The 17,082-nt window shown below is 40.7% G+C and overlaps 1 protein-coding gene across 4 annotated transcripts in view; it reads right to left on the bottom strand.

Moving 5' to 3' along the window:
* LOC101660530 (cyclic AMP-dependent transcription factor ATF-7) overlaps positions 1 to 17,082 on the bottom strand; it is a 92,742-nt gene that overhangs the window by 16,301 nt on the left and 59,359 nt on the right. For 3 of the 4 annotated variants that reach the window (XM_004716873.2, XM_045296329.1, XM_045296328.1), the window contains exons 3-6: positions 11,629 to 11,725; positions 7,032 to 7,150; positions 3,467 to 3,604; positions 134 to 291 (exon numbers count right to left, since the gene is read on the bottom strand). In XM_004716873.2, coding sequence (XP_004716930.1) covers positions 134 to 291; positions 3,467 to 3,604; positions 7,032 to 7,150; positions 11,629 to 11,725 — 512 coding nt within the window. The remainder of the gene's footprint in view (positions 1 to 133; positions 292 to 3,466; positions 3,605 to 7,031; positions 7,151 to 11,628; positions 11,726 to 17,082) is intronic. The other variant, XM_030887330.2, reaches the window with a different exon arrangement.

Genomic DNA, 17,082 nt, shown 5'->3' with positions numbered 1-17,082 from the left:
GTTTAATAGAACAAAGTGTTCTTGCATTGAGGGAGTACTTGAGTGGAGGCCCAATTAGACTCCTATTTTATCAAATAATTTCACAGCATGGAAAGAGATTGTCTTCACTGTCCCTTCTTGCTCTTTTACTTACCCCAGTTGCCTGTTTGATGGTGGAGCCTGAGTGATGACGGAGGTTGGGGAGGGAAGGGTTGGGTGAAGAGGATCATAGCCCAAGTGGAGAGGCAGGGAGCCAGGGCGTACGATGGTGGGCGTGGGGGTAGAGAGCACGACAGGCTTTGGGGCAACCTCCTGGGAAGAAGAGACCAACAGATCACAAAAGGCTCTATGGGGCTGCTTACAGCGAAATACATCACTGGTAAAATCTTATATACATTTAATGTGAAGAGCACAAGAACCACGCATGTAACTAATGACCTGATTCTATCAAGTTCACAGACCTGTACCTCACTCACCCAATTAGCAAGAATCTTGGATTAACAACCCTTGGCTCTTTTCCTTTCTTTCAGAACTGATGACTATGTGAATGAAATGACAGTTGGAAAATAACTTGAAGTCTTTGGAGAAGTACTGCAGTACTACATAAATTCTAGGACTGTCATCATTTTCCTGGCATCCTAGATGCTCTCCTCCCTAAACTTGATACCTCGGTGACCTGTGAGCTGTACTGGGAAAAGACAGGTATAATTGTGATAAGGCAACCCAGTATCTCTTATATAGACCAAACCCAACCTACTGCCACCCAGTCAATTCCCACTCACAGCAACCCTATGAAAAGTTTCTACGACTGCAGATCTTCATGGAAGCAGAGAGCCTAATCTATCTCCTAAGGAGTGGTTGATGGAGATGAACTCTCAACCTTGCAGTCGGGATCCTAACCCTTAACCCACAGAACCACCACGATTGCTTAATATTGCCTATAGATTCCTTAAAAAAAAAGAAAAAGGATGGAAGTTTGAATAATGAATCATATTGTAATGAAACAAATGGCTTTTTAAAATTTTTTTAAAACAAACTGCTTTCTACTGCTACCATGTTAGGGGTTAGGTCGTCAGTAGTCATGTTGGCCCTGAAAGCAAGCCTAGACAACTTAGGAGGTGGTTGCTGGTGAAAAAGGGAGGTAATGAATGGGATGGTTATAGAGTTTATGGAGGGGTTCGTTTTGAGAGATGTCATCAAACTACATTTGGGGAGAAGTAGGATGAGGAACTCCCCACCTTGTTGCTCTTGTTAGGTACTGTTGAGTCAGTCCCCCTCCTAGTGACCCTACGTACAACAGAACGAAGCACTGGCCCTACACCATCCTCACGCTCTCTGCCATGCTTAAGTCCACTGCTACAGTCACGTGCCCATTTCCCCAAAGGCATCTGCAGTGGACGTTAACAATAACAACCCCTGGCAGAGGGATGGGGTATGAGGGCGCTTCTAAAGTTCTAATCTAGTATTTGCTTCTACACCTGGGTGCTGGTTCCACAGACGTGTCAACTTTGTGACGGTGCTTGAACTGTATGTATACTTAAGATTCGTGCACTTTTATGTTTGTGTGCTATACTTTAATCACTTTACTAAAAGTGATATTTCATAAAAACTGTCCTTTAAAAATAAAAATAATAATCAGAATCCTGGTAGATATTTCCTTTGTATCACTAGAAGTCTTCTTTCTGGGAAGACGGTTTTCCTTAATTGTTTACTATTTATGATTGTATGACTTCTCTTTATTTATTCATTTATTTAAACAGTTTTATTGGAACTTAATCCACATATCACACAATTCAATAGTTCAATCATATCAAGAAGAGTTATACAATCATTTACCACGATTAACTTTCTCCCGCCTCCGCCCCCCCCATGGTTAAATCACTTTTAAAATGAGTTTTGTTACCACCATCAGTTCTAGTGCTCCCTTCCCCCTCCCACATATATTGTTTGTCTCCCCCACTCTCCCCATCTGCCACCTCCACCCCTCCCTCCCCTATAAACCCTGGCATCAGTCCTTATCTCTATACGTTTTCTCCTTCTGTGCTTCAAAAACTGGAAAACCCAACAGAAACAGAAAAAACAAACAAACTGGAAAACCCAACAGAAACAAAATAAAAGTGGTGAGGATAAAATAATAATAATACAAAGATAAAAACTACAAAGAGTGAGTAAGAAAGAAAAGACTACTGTGAATATTTAAAAGGGCAGGGAAGAAATTGTCATAGAACTAGCAAGAAATACTTGCACCTATAAGAATTTCAGGTTGGGTCAAGAGGGAGGTCAAATGACAAAGTATCAAATTCGATCCAGTATAATCATGATTATAGTGATCCCTCTGATAGTAAAGCAGTTCAAGACCCTTGCCTATGGCTAGTGGGGATCAGCCAGCAGCTTCATCAGGCTAGATACTCTGCAGATGGGTTTGGGGTTCCCACTGTCCTCCACTGTCTTCTACAAATTAGGTGTTCTCAATGTGGGCTCTGATACTTTCCCCTTTGTCATATTTGAATTTTATTATTGTCTTCTTTGGATCACACAAACTGGTGTGCTTCTTCCACGTGGACGTCGTTCACTCCTTGCTTAGATGGCCGCTTGTTTGAATACAAGCCTTTAAGACCCCAGACACTATTCTGATTGATAGCCGGCACTATCTAGTTTCTTCATTCTCTTTATTTGTTAATTGAGGTATAACACAAATAGTAAAGCATATTAATCAGCAAAATGACTTTCTACAGATGTAAAAGCAAGATAGAGACCATTTCTAGAACCTAAGAAATTCTCCTGTATTCTTTCCCAATCCATAACACCTTCCTTACTAACAAGAGGAAAACAATTTTGAGTTCTGTCATCAACAACTCGTCTTGCTTCTTCTCATGTAAGTTACTCATGTAAATAGAGTCTTGCACTAAGTACTTTGTTTCAGCTTCTGGTTGTTATTCAATCAAATATACTGTACACATCAGTGGTTCATTCTTTTAAAATGTCATATAGAATTACATTTCATAAGTATACCCCAGCTTATTCATTTTTCAAAATTGATGGACAGTTGGATTACTTGCAATTTTTTTGTTATAATAAACGCAGCTTTTACGGCTATGTGGACTGGTTGGGTTAGTAAACAAAAACAACCACAATAAAATAACAACAACACCCAAATTCACTGCCATGGAGTCAATTCTGATAGGACAGAGTGGAACGGCCCCTGGGGGTTTCTGAGACAGTAATCTTTACAGGAGTAGAAAGCCTCATTTTTCTCCCATGGAGTGGCTGGTGGTTTTGAATTGATGACTTTGAGGTTAGCAGCCCAACATGTAACCCATTATGCCACCAGGGCTCAGTGAATTGGTATAATTCATATAAATCTTCAAAATAATGAACATTTATCTAAATACAATCAACCCTCATGTACGATATACTATTTATAAACCTAATGAATCAAAACTTAACCTCTGATATTCTTGGAATGAGTCTTGGTAGAGAGTTTTACCTTCTCCTTGAGTGGTGGGGTGCAGGCACTAGAGGCAGGGCTGTCGGGTGGGGATGAGTCTACCTCCACTGGCTCTTCTTCTTTGATTTTGATATCTGGTGTGGAAGGCAGAGACATGTCAAGGGGCCCAGCAGCAGTCTGTTAAAGAAGAGAAATGAGCAGAATTCAATCCCATGATTCCCTTAAGGTTCAAATCTAATTCTTTACAGTTATGAGATGAGAGAATATGTTTCTGAGAAGCCAAGCCTTGGGTCAAAGTATTGACCTGCAAGTTAGAGAAATGTAGATCCTAACAACAACAACAACAACAACAACAACAACAACAAATTTCATGTAAAACTCTGGCCAAATAAATTTAATTTCTTTGGGTTTTAGTTTGTGTAACTATAAAATGAAGATAGCATAATCCATACAGTGAAAAAAGTAATAAACATTCATGCCAATATGATCATGATCATGCATTTTAACACATTGCTTTAAGCAAAGTAAAGTGATTTCTTGACTCAGGTTCCAGTCTAGTCCCAACTAGTGCTGGTGGCTGTGGGAGGACTGCCAATCCAAATGACTAACCTACTCAATTATCACAAGTATCTGAAGATAAACTAGCTATTAAAGTCCTGCAAATAAGATAGGAAACATCTTTTGTGATTTAATCCTAAGATCTGGTACTATAACCTTGCGGTTTTAGCCAGATAGCACTTTGGGGTAACAAAAAAAAGGCTGACCAACTGATCAGTGGGGGGAAAAGAGAGAGAAAACTTGGCCTTGGAACCCCTAATGGAGAAAACCAGAAAGGAAAAAGGATACTTTGGGGGCAGTAGTAAAAGCTGTGGAATCATAAATAGCTCTGCAGGGAACCGTTGAGAAAATGGCCTTGACACTACACTATGACTGGAGGGTTGGAGAGGGAGTTCGGTTTCATGACAAAGTGGATCTTTTCTTTTGCTCTGCTCATTCTGACTCATAATGACCCCATACAAAGTTTGAGGCTGTAAATCCTTATGGAGAGGCTGATAGGTTTGAACTACCAACCTTATGGTAGCAGTCTAATGCTTATACAACAGCACCACCAGGACTCCTTGGTCTCTTGGTGAGAGAAGAGCTTATTTTCAACTTTTTCCTTGCTATCTTCTCAGTAGCTGAGTAAACTAAAGATAACAGATGTACACTATGTTAGAAAAGAAAAGAGTTAGTGGGTCACCGGTAGGTTAAGCATTGAGCTGCTAACTGTAAGGTTGTTGGTTTGAACCCACTAGTCACTCCTCTGGAGACAAAATGAGGTTGACTGCTCCCATCAAGATTCACAGTCTAGGAAACCCTAAGGAGCAGCTCTACTCTGTCTTACAGGGTTGTTGTGAGTAGGAAGCAACTGAATGTAGCGGGTTACTACTTTAGAAAAGGTGGTAATGGCTCTTGCCTCCTCCATTTTGATGAGGGTGACAGCAAAGATGGTTTAATTTCTGCCCTCATTTGTTTTATATTACTAAAACAATCTGGTTCAATTTAGCTAATTCTGGGATTCCCAGAAGTCATAGGGACGGCCTCTAAGTAAATACAACCAAAGGTTGAAAACACCATCGGGGCATCTCCAAGAAAAGCTGTGGCTCAGAAAGCTTCAAGCCTGTTAAACATGCCTGGAACCGATCTTCTACCGATCCTGTGCTTCTCATCAAGAGGGGGTTAAGGCCCACCTCCATACCGGCAGGAAGAAACACTGGGGAATGAATGCCCAGTGAAGAATGGCCTGGTCGATTGTGAACCAGCCTTCCAGAAGTATCAACCGAGCTAAAGTGGCCGTGGGAAAGTCTTGCCACTTTGGGCAAAATGAGATGCTAATTTTCTTGAATTTGTCTACAATGCATTTGAAATAAAACCCCTCACATCTTGGTGGAAGCAATGTGATGAACTTCTTTGCGCGGGGAGAGGAAGAAAAGGGCAGTGAAAGTGAGGTAGTAAAATTCATTATACTTTTAGGTTGTAGCAACAGTGTGATGAAATACTTGGGTCTCTAAAATAAAACCAGCAACGAGAAGACTGATTAGTTCGCCATTTGAAAGTAGAAGGAGAGAGAGAAACCACTGCGTTTCTCCACGTTCTGCCAGCTGAATGAGGGTGACGGCAAGAAAAGCAGCTCAGAGAAAGTCAAGGAGCCTGGGAAAGAGTGCCAAAGATAGGACACTTTTGCATCCTTATAATTTTAAGCTAAATGAAAAAGAAGAAAAAGCACAAATGTCTTGATTTACCTGCTCTCCCCCTCATAGAAGGAAAGAACTCCTATGGTACATTTTCCTATGTTCTAGCTTTTCTGTATTCTGATGAGATGCTATGCCTTTGTGCACCATGCAATTATGAGAAGTACAAATGATTCTGGACATGCCGTTTGGTGTCTTCTAAATCATTATGGAATACAGAGATGGTTTTAAATAATAAAAACCTAGAATTTTTAATTCCAAAGAAGAGTGCCACTATCGTCTTCCAATTCCCCTTCCCACGAAACCTCCCTGTTCTATGAAACCAGCTTCTTTTTACTCTGCTTATCTAAATATTACCTCTGGTCTTTTAAACTGAGGGGTTGTCTATGGGTCTGGAATAAAAAGATGAAAATCAGAACTACAGTCCCACAGGATTAAAACAGATGCCAACATTTACACAGTATCTCCATTAGGCAGCCAACCTGCCACTAAACATACTTTGTGATAGCTTCAGTGGTCCCACTTTGTCCTTAGTATAAGACCCTCTTTTATGTAAAAATGTTTAGAAATTTGAAGACCACACTTTTGTTGACATTTTCCTGTTCCTAAGCAAAACATCAACTTCTTTAGACGTCCCTGAAATGACATAATACTAGTTCTTTCACCATCCTGGTTTATCTACTATGAGAGGAATTAATTTATTAACATATTTCTTTAAACTTATGCCTTGGCTATCACTAGAGAGCTACTGAGGGCAGTAACCACATGTAATTTATCTCGAATTTCAAGTGCTGAAACACAGAAGAGCCAAAATTCAATACAATGAAAAAAAATTCAATAAATGATCAAATGAAAATAGTCCAGGTGCAAGGTATGCTCAGCTTAGAAAACACTAGGATTTTAGCAACAGAATGTTATCTAAAAATCCAGAGCAACTGTATAATTCTTTAAGATATTTAAGATAGGAGTATTTTTTTAAAGGTAAATTACTAGCAAAAAAAAAAAGATTGATTTTTAGTGAAGATTGTACTTATCAGTCACATGATCTTTAAAGACCTGGAAAGTTAACTAGGATTAGTAGTACTATCTGATTCTGTTGAACAAGTGTCCATGAGGTTCCCAGGTTAAGGCAGACTAGGAAGAAAGGCCTGGCAACCTACGTCCTAATATCAGCTAGTGAAAATCCTATGAATCACAATGACACATAGGGTCACCATTAGTTGGGCCAACTTGAAGGCAACTAACAACAATAATCTGATCCTATAGAATTAAGCCTATAATTCTGTGCTCTAACCAATTAAGCAACTTGTCCCAAAGAACAAAAAAAATTGCCTAGGTCTGAACCAGTTTTCTGCAAACGTTCCATCTCTTGCCTTTTTCTCATCGTCATCGGAAGCTTTCTTGAATTCATGTTCAAAGGAGCTAGCGAGTTCATTGAAGAGCCCCACCTCCTCACAGTTCTTCAGGAATCTAGTCGGAGTAGGAGTTTGATCTGTAGACATGAAAAGAAAAGGACATTTTCAGTTTTGATCTGAAATTAACGGGTACAGGTTTATAGAGTTCCGGTTCTAGTTGAAACCCTCACTCATGCGCCCCCCAGTGCAGAGCGGAATTGTGCTACATAGGGTTTTCAACAGCTGGTTTTCTTCCTGAAGCACACTACCAGGCCTTTCTTTTGAGGCTCCTATTAATTGGACTTGAATAACTGCCCTATCCAGAACTCCTGAGAGTTTACAGAGCATGTGTTTTTATTCTATTTGGAGGAAGATGGCCTCTGAGTTAGAACAAATTTATGTTTGCTGAGCTCTAGTAGATGGAAGGGAGCCCTGTGGTGCTGTTGGTTAAGCATACTGGACTACTACTACCTGCAAAGTCGGCAGTTCAAACCCACCAGCTGCTCCTTGAGAGAAAAACCATGTTGTGCTCCAGCAAAACTTAACCTCTCAGAACTTTTACGTAGGTTCACTATGAGTTGGAATGAACTCAATGGCAGTGGGTTTGGTAGGCGAAAAAGCGAGCCCTGGTGGTACAGTAGTTAAAGTGGTTGGATGGTAACCAAAGGGTAGTGATTTCATACTGCTCCAAGGGAGAAGGATGGGTCAATCTGTCTCTGTAAAGATTAGTCTTGTAAACCATAGGGGGCAATTCTACTCTGCCCAACAGAATCACGGCGTTAGAATCAAACAGACTGGTGGGTTGGGGGTTTTTGTGTTAGCAGGTGAAGGCTGATGCTAGAACATCAGAGGGTGTCTGTGCTGTGTTGCCTCAAGGCCAGCAGGGGGAAGACAGAGCTATGTTTTGTTGTGAGTCAAAAGACTACCTGTGTACCAAAAGTGGTTTGAAAACAAAACCACCTACTCAGGGGGAGCTTTATGAAATCTTCAGATTTGACAATGAAGTACAGTAAAGTGACATTTTCTCTTTAACCTATCCCCTTCCTAAGTCTGAAGGGAACAGGTATAAGCAGATGGAATGTTACAAATCTGATAAGAAGAAACTGTAGATCAGATGGTTGAGTTTTCTTCCTAAAGTCATTAAACAAGAAACACCACTGAGGTAAGGGTCCGATACCTTCTGAAGTCACTCCAGGCCTAGGTAGGGGTTAAAGAAAGAGACAGTGAGCTCACGCACCAGAAAAGGAAACTAAACAATAGAGCTCATTGCACAGAGACCAGGGCCCAGGGCAAATTCCTGAAAGCAGGATGTGTGGACTTGATTTGCCAGCCAAAAGATCCCGTCAGGGGCTGCTCAAACCTTCCCTCAGTGCAGGGCCTCTCCCTTGGGAAGAGGAAGGTTGGGGAGCCCGAGGAACTTTTCCAACTTGAACTTTCAGATTTGCATTTATCTTTCCTGGTCCTGCTCTGCTAGGTTTTCTCGCTCAGCTCAGTTGCGTCTTGTTCTTTGATTCTAACTCTATCCTCTTGGTTTTTCTTGACAAGCCAGTCACCACGGGGATTCTTCTCAAACCTCAACGCCCCCTAGACTGAATTACAGAAAAAGAACAACGTCTGAATGGTACTTTAAGGAATAATATCTGGGATTAGGAATGCTTCTTCTAGCATGAGCAATTAGGAATAGTCCAGGGGGATTTTCCATGGAAATGATTTTTTTTTTTTTAACATTTAAACAAAACCTCTTCTGAATCACAGTGTTTGGAAAAGTCACCACTACCTCTCAAAATAGATTTAAAAGGCTCTCTGGCAACTTGGATTGGCCAACAATAAAGCCACTTTGCCTCCATCCCTGGCAGAATAGTGGAATATCGTCCTTTCTGCTTGGAGTGCTTGTAAAAGCCTATACAAATCACAACTCAAGTGGAACAGGAGGGGGCAGCTAAGAGACTTTTTGGATGTCTGATCTGAAGTTCATATGAACTTCTCCTGCACCCTGTTACTCATATTCATTTTTGGCTTTTATTTCAAAAGTTCCTATGTGCTAAATCTCATTTTTGACCTTCCAGGTATCCTCTAAGCTTCAACTGGCTCTGGCTCCTGAACAAACAGTCTGAAAATGTATAAGCAAATTCTGAGCCTACTCTGATGATCCCTAAGAAATCACCAAGTGTTTACCGAACACTTCCTATGTGTTTTGGTACTGCATGAACGCACTTGTGTGCATCCTGGAAGAGGAGAGGAAGGGATATAGAAACATTCTCCAGATACAAGACATGATTTCTGCCCTATAGAATTAGAAAATGGTTTCTAGTTGAGGAAATCAAACTAATATATGTAGACAGCATCATATGCAAGCCCTCCAAAGCACCATCATGCACAATAAATACAAAAATATAAGTACCATGTACGGTAAAGAATAAACTTATTATAGACATGAAATAAAGATAAATTAAAGTGGCCCAACATAATGAGGATATTGGAATCAAGAAGAAACAAAACAGTGAGAATTTGAAGAAGAAACTTGAGAATGCTATCAGTGAATAACAGAAGAGGTAAGATCAGTCTTATACAACAAGACTATAACTAGACAAAAAGCCAACTAAAAATATTCAACAAGGGTCTGGACTACATGGAAGATACCAGGCCTTAAGATATCAGAATTACCAGTTAGAATAATTCAAGTCATATGCAATAGGACAAGCACTCCAGAACAGAGTGCAAAGAATAACAGGAAATAACAGTTTCTCCTTGCCTATAGTAACTTCTTTCACCTTCTCTGAGACTCAACATGAAACCGTTATCCATTTGGAATAACCTCTCTATTGTGGTAACCTTCCTTTAAATTTACCTCTTTCATAAACTTCCTCTGATCAGTTTTGCTCAGTATTAATAGTGTTTGTGTTATTCACTTATACTTTGCAAATATTACTCTTCTCTGAGACTTTCGTAAAGATCATCAATGTCAAAGCCCTCACTCATGTTCTTGCCCCAGGGATTATGCCTGGCACACAGGAGACAATAAATATTTGCTTAATTAAGAAGGAATATGAAATCTATATGGGTGTTGTAGCTACATAATCTGGTGTAAATTTGGGACTTGAGAGGATTAAGAGTGGAGGGGTAGAGTCTAGTCTGTGTCAATCGGGCCATAGCCAATGAGGTCTCTGTGTGGACATGGCCTTCTCTGAGGATTCTGGGAACTCCTGTATTTTCCTCTTGGGGGCAGGACACTCTCTTGGTTCACTCCCGTGGAGACTCTCTACGGACAAAGCTGACTCCCTGCAAGACATTTCTGAGGAGAAGCCACATGAAGCTACCCTGAGGCAGTCAGAGTTTCGAAGATGAAGGAATCACGTGCAGACCCCTGTCACCGCTGAGATGCTTATAACGCCACTGGATCCACAAGACTTCCAACCCACTGGCCTGTGATCTTCCCGCATTCGACATCATTGCATGTGTTTAGTGAATCTGAAGAGGACTTTATAGATTGGTATCGGACATATGGGCTAATATTGGACTTATGGATTTGATCTGGACTGGGCTGGGATATTTTCTCAATATTCAACTGCTCTTGTACATAAAGCTCTTTCTTATATACATATGAGTGTGTCTATGAATTTTTGTCTCTAGTCTACCCAGACTAACACAAAGGGCAAGTCTCTTTCTTCATGGAAGAGTATGTTGAAGAAGTTTTAGTCTCCGTTACCACCTCTAGAGTAGCATTTTTGGGTAGTTATGTCTTAAGAATTATAATTATTATTAAAGTTAACTAATTGTATAAAATTAATATTAATATTGGTGATAAGATTAACAGATATAACTGCCACAAGCTAAAAACTCTTTTGGTTAAACACTGAGGTAAACTTCTTGTTGAAAGACCTGGGCTAAATCAGAGCCTCTCATGGTATCAGAGAAAAAGCCTACTTTAGTTTGAGTGTGTGTCTAGTTGGAACTGGCTCAAGAGAACTGTTAGATGGTTTCAAGAGCATTTGCTGAGAGCATTCCCCTGAGAGTGGCATTTGTAAGCAAAATAGTAACTAAAACTACGAGTGAGATGTTTCAGGTCACCCAAATTGGCTTAGAAAAGTCCCCCTGAATACATGGTTGGAGTTTAGAAATGTGCCCTCTGTCTAGGTTCAGGAGGAACACGGAATGTACGAACTGATAATCAGGAAAACTGACACCCAGTGGAAGAGCAGAAGCCAGGCTGGGCTCGGCCTTCCGGCCTTCTTTGTTCACGCTCTCTCTATGTGTGGGAAGAAAGTCGGAGGCATCTTCCGTCTGTCCGCCTTCTGAAGTCTAGTAAAAAGACAGTAAGGAAGGGGGAGGAAAAAGCTCAGGCGGAACCCTAACACCCCTACCCTCAAACACCACAGAACCCGATATTGTTATTAGAAAGAGCAGAGGGCACAATCGAAACCTGGGAGCTCTTCGTGTTCCTTTTCCTGATTAAATGCAGGTCACACAGGGCTCTTAATGGGAAAAGGGGAGTACAGCTCCCAGTACATCTGGTCCCTGGTATTAATCTTAACTGTCCGGTATTAGCAAGGCACATGGCTTTTGGGGCTGCAAATACCTGCAATGATGACTGAGTCAGTTCGGGCTGGGCCAAATTTCAATGTCATCTCATGCTTGTGTTTATGAACTGCCAGGTGGTCCTCGTTTGTAAATCTCTGAAATGAAACAGAAATGGAGATGTGAAAAATAAAATAAAATACGCGATTCATTGTCCTTTTTAATATGCTCCCAGACATCCTGCACCAAGGCTGGTCCCTGGAAAGAGAGGCAGAGAGGAAATGGCCAGGGGAAAACCTGGAAGTAATGAAAAAGGAGAAGAGAGGGAGAAGAGAGAAAGGAGAGGGCGAGAAAGAAGAGCTAAAAATCAGAGAGGAGAGCAGAGGGGAGATGGGGCACCAACTGCTCTGCAATATCAAGTCCAAGCGAGCAAAGTGGACAGATTGTGGGTGAAGTGGAGTCCAGGCAGGAGGCTCCAAATGAAAAAAACAAAACAAAACATTAAGGCAAACTCTTAGTGAACAAGGGGAAAATAATTTTTAATAATAATAATAAAGAGAGAAGGGAAAGGTTGGGCAGTCATTGGTCATCACAAAATTGGAAATTTAGAATGAAGCTCTTCATGGTGGGGCTGAATTGGACAATTTTATGAGAGGGCTAGCAGGGAGATAAATTATGCAGGATTAGGAGAACCATTTAACTTCCTGGCCCCCACAGTGCTGCAGCAGGCGCCTGCGCGCCTATTTGGCTCAGAGTTTTAATGAGCCAGGACGGAGCTGTAGAGGACCGAGGCCCAATGGCCAGCAGTAACAGCACACATCAGCCCCTTCGGCCAAATGCTGTCTCCCCTCATCGGGCAGCTCGCCTGGGCTCCATCAGCCATAAAGGGGCCAGTACAATGCTGCTGGCTGTATAATGGTAGAATAAAAATGCAAGCAAGAGGGTTTTTTTCCTTTCTTTTCTCCAAGGGTTGGGAGGAGCCTATAGGCAGGATGAAGAAAATAGGATTTTGTTTAGGGGGTTTTGAAGGAAGGACAATGAAATTGTGAGGGCAGGTTTGCCCCCGTTTATGAAGTAAGACAGGGTTACTGGACAATCATTTATCAGCCTGACCCTCCTTTAAAAGGGAGAGGTGAAGTGAACAGATAAACAGCAACAATTCAAAATAATAATATCCTCAAAATTCCCAACGAGAATGGCTGACCATGTTCCTTTATTAATACATGCCTGCAACACATTCACAGCTTGGATGCTGCAGTTCTCCACATCTCTGAAACATGGTTCTAAGGTCTTTTAATTTTTTTAAATGGGGGTCTGTTGGCTTCCTCTTTTTATTTTCTTCCTTCGGTACATACTTCCTAGTGAGCACTCTACTTCAGACCTCTTTTCTACAAGTCTTCTTGATTGCAACCAATTAGACAGGGGTTGGACCCATACCAGCTCCTACCCCGTCAAGAACCCAAAGCCCAGCTGTCAAGGTGGCTTCTTTTACCTGAAAGTGGCCTTTCCTGGAAGTTGCTCTGAACTCTGTGACAAGGGCAGTCAGTTTAAGATTCAAAATCCTTTTGAAATGAAGGGTAGAGGGAAATTTCAATTCAAATATGAAGAATCAAAAAGAATCAGAAGACTGCCTTAGTTTCCAATGGATGTAGGACAAAACTGAACACAGTAAAGGTATATTCAGCTGAAATAAGAGCTTTCACTTCTTTCTTTCTTTTTTTTTAAACATTTTATTAGGGGCTCATACAACTGTTATCGCAATCCATACACACATCAATTGTGTAAAGCGCATTTGTACATTCATTGCCCTCATCATTCTCAAAACATTTTCTCTCCACTTAAACCCCTGGCATTAGGTCCTCATTTTTCCCCTCCCTCCCCGCTCCCTCCTCCCTCATGAGCCCTTGATAGTTTATAAATTGGTATTTTGAGCTTTCATTTCTATATAATTGGTTAACCCAGTTAATATTTTCAGTCACAGGTTTTTCCCTGAGAAAAAAGAATGGGATTGAGGGGAAAGGAGAGGTTATCCAGTGCTGCTGTGACAGAAACACCACAAGTAGTTGAACAAACACATATACTTGTGCTAAGGTGAGTTTTTTAATTTTTAAAATCATTTTATGAGGGGCTCATACAACTTTTTTTTTTCATTTTAAACAGTCCATGTAAGTGGTTCTCTTTCTTTTTTATTTTTGATCATTTTATTAGGGGCTCATACAACTCTTATCACAATCTATACATACACTCATTGTGTAAAGCACATTTGCATATTCATTGCCCTCATCCTCCTCAAAACATTTGCTCTCCACTTAACCCCTGGCATCAGCTCCTCATTTTTCCCCTCCCTTCCTTATGAACCCTTGATAGTTTATAAATTATTATTTTGTCATATCTTTCACTCTCTGACATCTCCCTTCACCCAATAAGATGACTTTTCCCAGTACATTTTTAATGCATTTTTTGGTGGTAAAATCAGGTGCCTCCGCTGATATTCGAGTGTATATGGTATGTCCTTCCATGATCGACTACTGTATATACCTGAGTATAAGCCCATCCGAATATCAGCGGAGGCACCTAATTGTACCACAAAAACTGCATTAAAAATGTCCTGGAAAACTTGGCTTATACATGAATATATACGGTAATTTCACTCAGTCTAATGTTCTCTAAGTCCATCCATACCATGAGGTGCTTCACCATTTCATCATGAATTCTCTAACAGTGTAGTAGTCTCTTAAGTGTATGTATCAAAGTTTATTCACCCACTCTTTCACTGATGCATATTTAGATGTTTTCCATCTTCTTGTTATTGTAAACAGTGCTCCGATGAACAGGGATGGGCTCTTCGTATGTTGCTTACTTCTAAGGGTATATATCCCACAAAGGGATTGCAGGATTATTGGATTTCTATTCCTAGTTCGTTGACTTAGTGTCATACTGCTTCCATAGTGATTGCATCTTTTTAATAGGCCGATCTGCAACATAGCAGGCTTCCCACCTCTCTAACTCTCCAGCTTGTCTTCTTGTTGATGTTGTTGTGCTTTTTAACTTTGCTGTCAATGCCAGTGCAAGGTGGTATAAAAACAACTTACCTGCCACCAAGTTAATTCTGACTCCTTCTCCACCCACCCCTGTGGGTTTTCAAGATTGTAACTCTTTATGGGAGTGTACAGTCTCACCTTTTTCCCAAGGAGCGACTGTTAGTTTCAAACTGCTGACCTTGCAGTTACCAGCCCAATGTGTAACCACTACACCACCAGGGCTCCTGTGAGGTGAAATACAGATTAGGATTTACCATACAATTTTGGGAGACACAATTCAATCCATCAGAAGAGCCCTGGTGGTGGTGTGGGGTAAGCATAGTTTCAACCCCACCAGCTGCTCTGTAGGAGAAAGAGGAGGCTATCTGCTCCTGTAGAGAGTTACCACCTTGGAAATCCTACATAGGGTTGCCACGAGTTGGAATCGACTCTGGCAGTGACTTTTGTAATTCAATCTATAACATTCCACCTTTTGTCCCCCTAAACATTTTTTTGCGTGTGATGTGAAAGAATGATTATTATTATTAGTTTTTAAATAATTTTATTGGGGGCTCATTCAATTCTTATCACAATCCATACATCCATCCATTGTGTCAAGCACATTTGTACATTTGTTGCCATCATCATTCTCAAAACATTTGCTTTCTACCTGAGCCCTTGGTATCAGCTCATTTCCCCCCTCCCTTTCCCCTCCCCTCTCCCTTATGAACCCTTGCTAATTTATAAATTATCATATTGTCATATCTTGTCCCCCTAAAATTGATGTACGTGCTACATGCGAAACCCAATATAACCCTATCACATCATCCCCAAAGTCAACCTCAAGTCCCAAATATCATTTTCTGACCATCTGAATCAAATATGGATTCAGACTTCAGGTGTATTCTACTCTGAGGCAAAACTCGTCTTCACCTGTGAAATCTAGACAAGCAGCCTACTTACAAAGTACAGTGGTAGAACAAGCACCGGGTACGCATCTCCAATACAAAATGAGAGAAATTAGAGGGAACGAAGGGGTAACTGCATCAACCAAGTACAAATGCCAGCAGAATCATTTACATTCTTTCTCTTGACAATGACCCTATTCTTTGGGACCATTTGGGCAACGATCCCACCTTCCATATTCTGAGTATTGGTCATGTCCTCTGGACTTCAGTTCCACTTTCCAGGTCCCCAAAAAAGGCAACCCTACATCCTTGATTCTGTACAGTCCTATTCTTTTAGTCTATCTGTGAGAGTATCCCACGCCTGCATGGCAGCCTCACAGCCTCAGGGTTGGGCCCTGGCCCCATTCCCCTGCATACCTTAGTAACAGCAGCTCCACACTCCGGAACTGAGTTGGAAAAGATAGAACTCTTGAAGCTTGGGAGGCGTAGCCCCACCCCTTGAAATTGAGAAAGCCCTGCTTCTCCTGTTCCTACCAACAGTTTTGCAGATCTCTAGTCTTTTCTTGTAGGACACTGTATGGAGCTACTCTAACCAGATTCCTCTTCCTAGTATTCGAAGAGGCAGACAATAGTCTTTCCTTTTGTTTTGTCTCTGATCCGGTTGGAAGGCACTCAAAATATGACTGAGGAAGAGCTGCCTTCTCAAAGTGGAGTCAACCATAACAACATGGGTGGTGTAAAGCCTTTGGGACCTTCATTTGCTGATGGGGCACGACTCAAAATGAGAAGAAACAGCTGCAAACATCTATTAATAATTGGAACTTGGAATGTATGAAGTATGGATCTAGGTAAATCGGAAGTCATTAAAAATGAAATTATATGCACAAAGATCAATATACTAGGTGTTAGTGAACTGCAATGAACTGGTATTGGCCATTTTTAATCAGAAAATCATATGCTTTACTATGCCTGGAATGACACAATTAAGAGAAATAGCACTGCATTAATCATCAATCAAAAAGGACATTTCAAGATCTATCCTGAAGAACAATACTGTCTGTGCTATCTACATATAAAGAAGTCCAATCAATACACGTATCATTCAAATTTATGCACCAACCATTAAAACTATTGATGGAAGAAATTAAAGAATTCTAGTTGGGGGTGGGGAGGGAAAAAAGAGGAGTTGATACCAAGGCCTCTAATAGAAATTAAATGTTTAGAAAATGATGATGGCAACATATGTACAAATATGCTTGATACAATTGATGTATGGATTGTTATAAGAGCTGTAAGAGCCCCCAATAAAATGATCTTAAAAAAATTTTTTACCAACATTTTCAGTCTGAAATTGATCAAACATGTAATCAAAATACATTGATAATTATTGGTGATTGGAATGCAAATGTTGAAAACAAATAGGGAGGAACCATAGTTGCCAAATGGAAGAAATGATTAAGTCAATCATATCAAAGGGCAACTCCCGAAGACAAAGTCAAATATTATAATGGAATGTGCAAAAACCTAGAGTTAGAAAACCAAAAGGATGAACATGCTCAGCAGATCTTTAACTGAAAGAACTAAAGA

This window comes from Echinops telfairi, unplaced genomic scaffold, assembly GCF_000313985.2.
Source record: "Echinops telfairi isolate 266 unplaced genomic scaffold, ASM31398v2 ScPeMD7_7404;HRSCAF=8442, whole genome shotgun sequence".
Taxonomy (NCBI): domain Eukaryota; kingdom Metazoa; phylum Chordata; class Mammalia; order Afrosoricida; family Tenrecidae; genus Echinops; species Echinops telfairi.
This window is presented reverse-complemented; position numbering and strand designations above follow the sequence as displayed.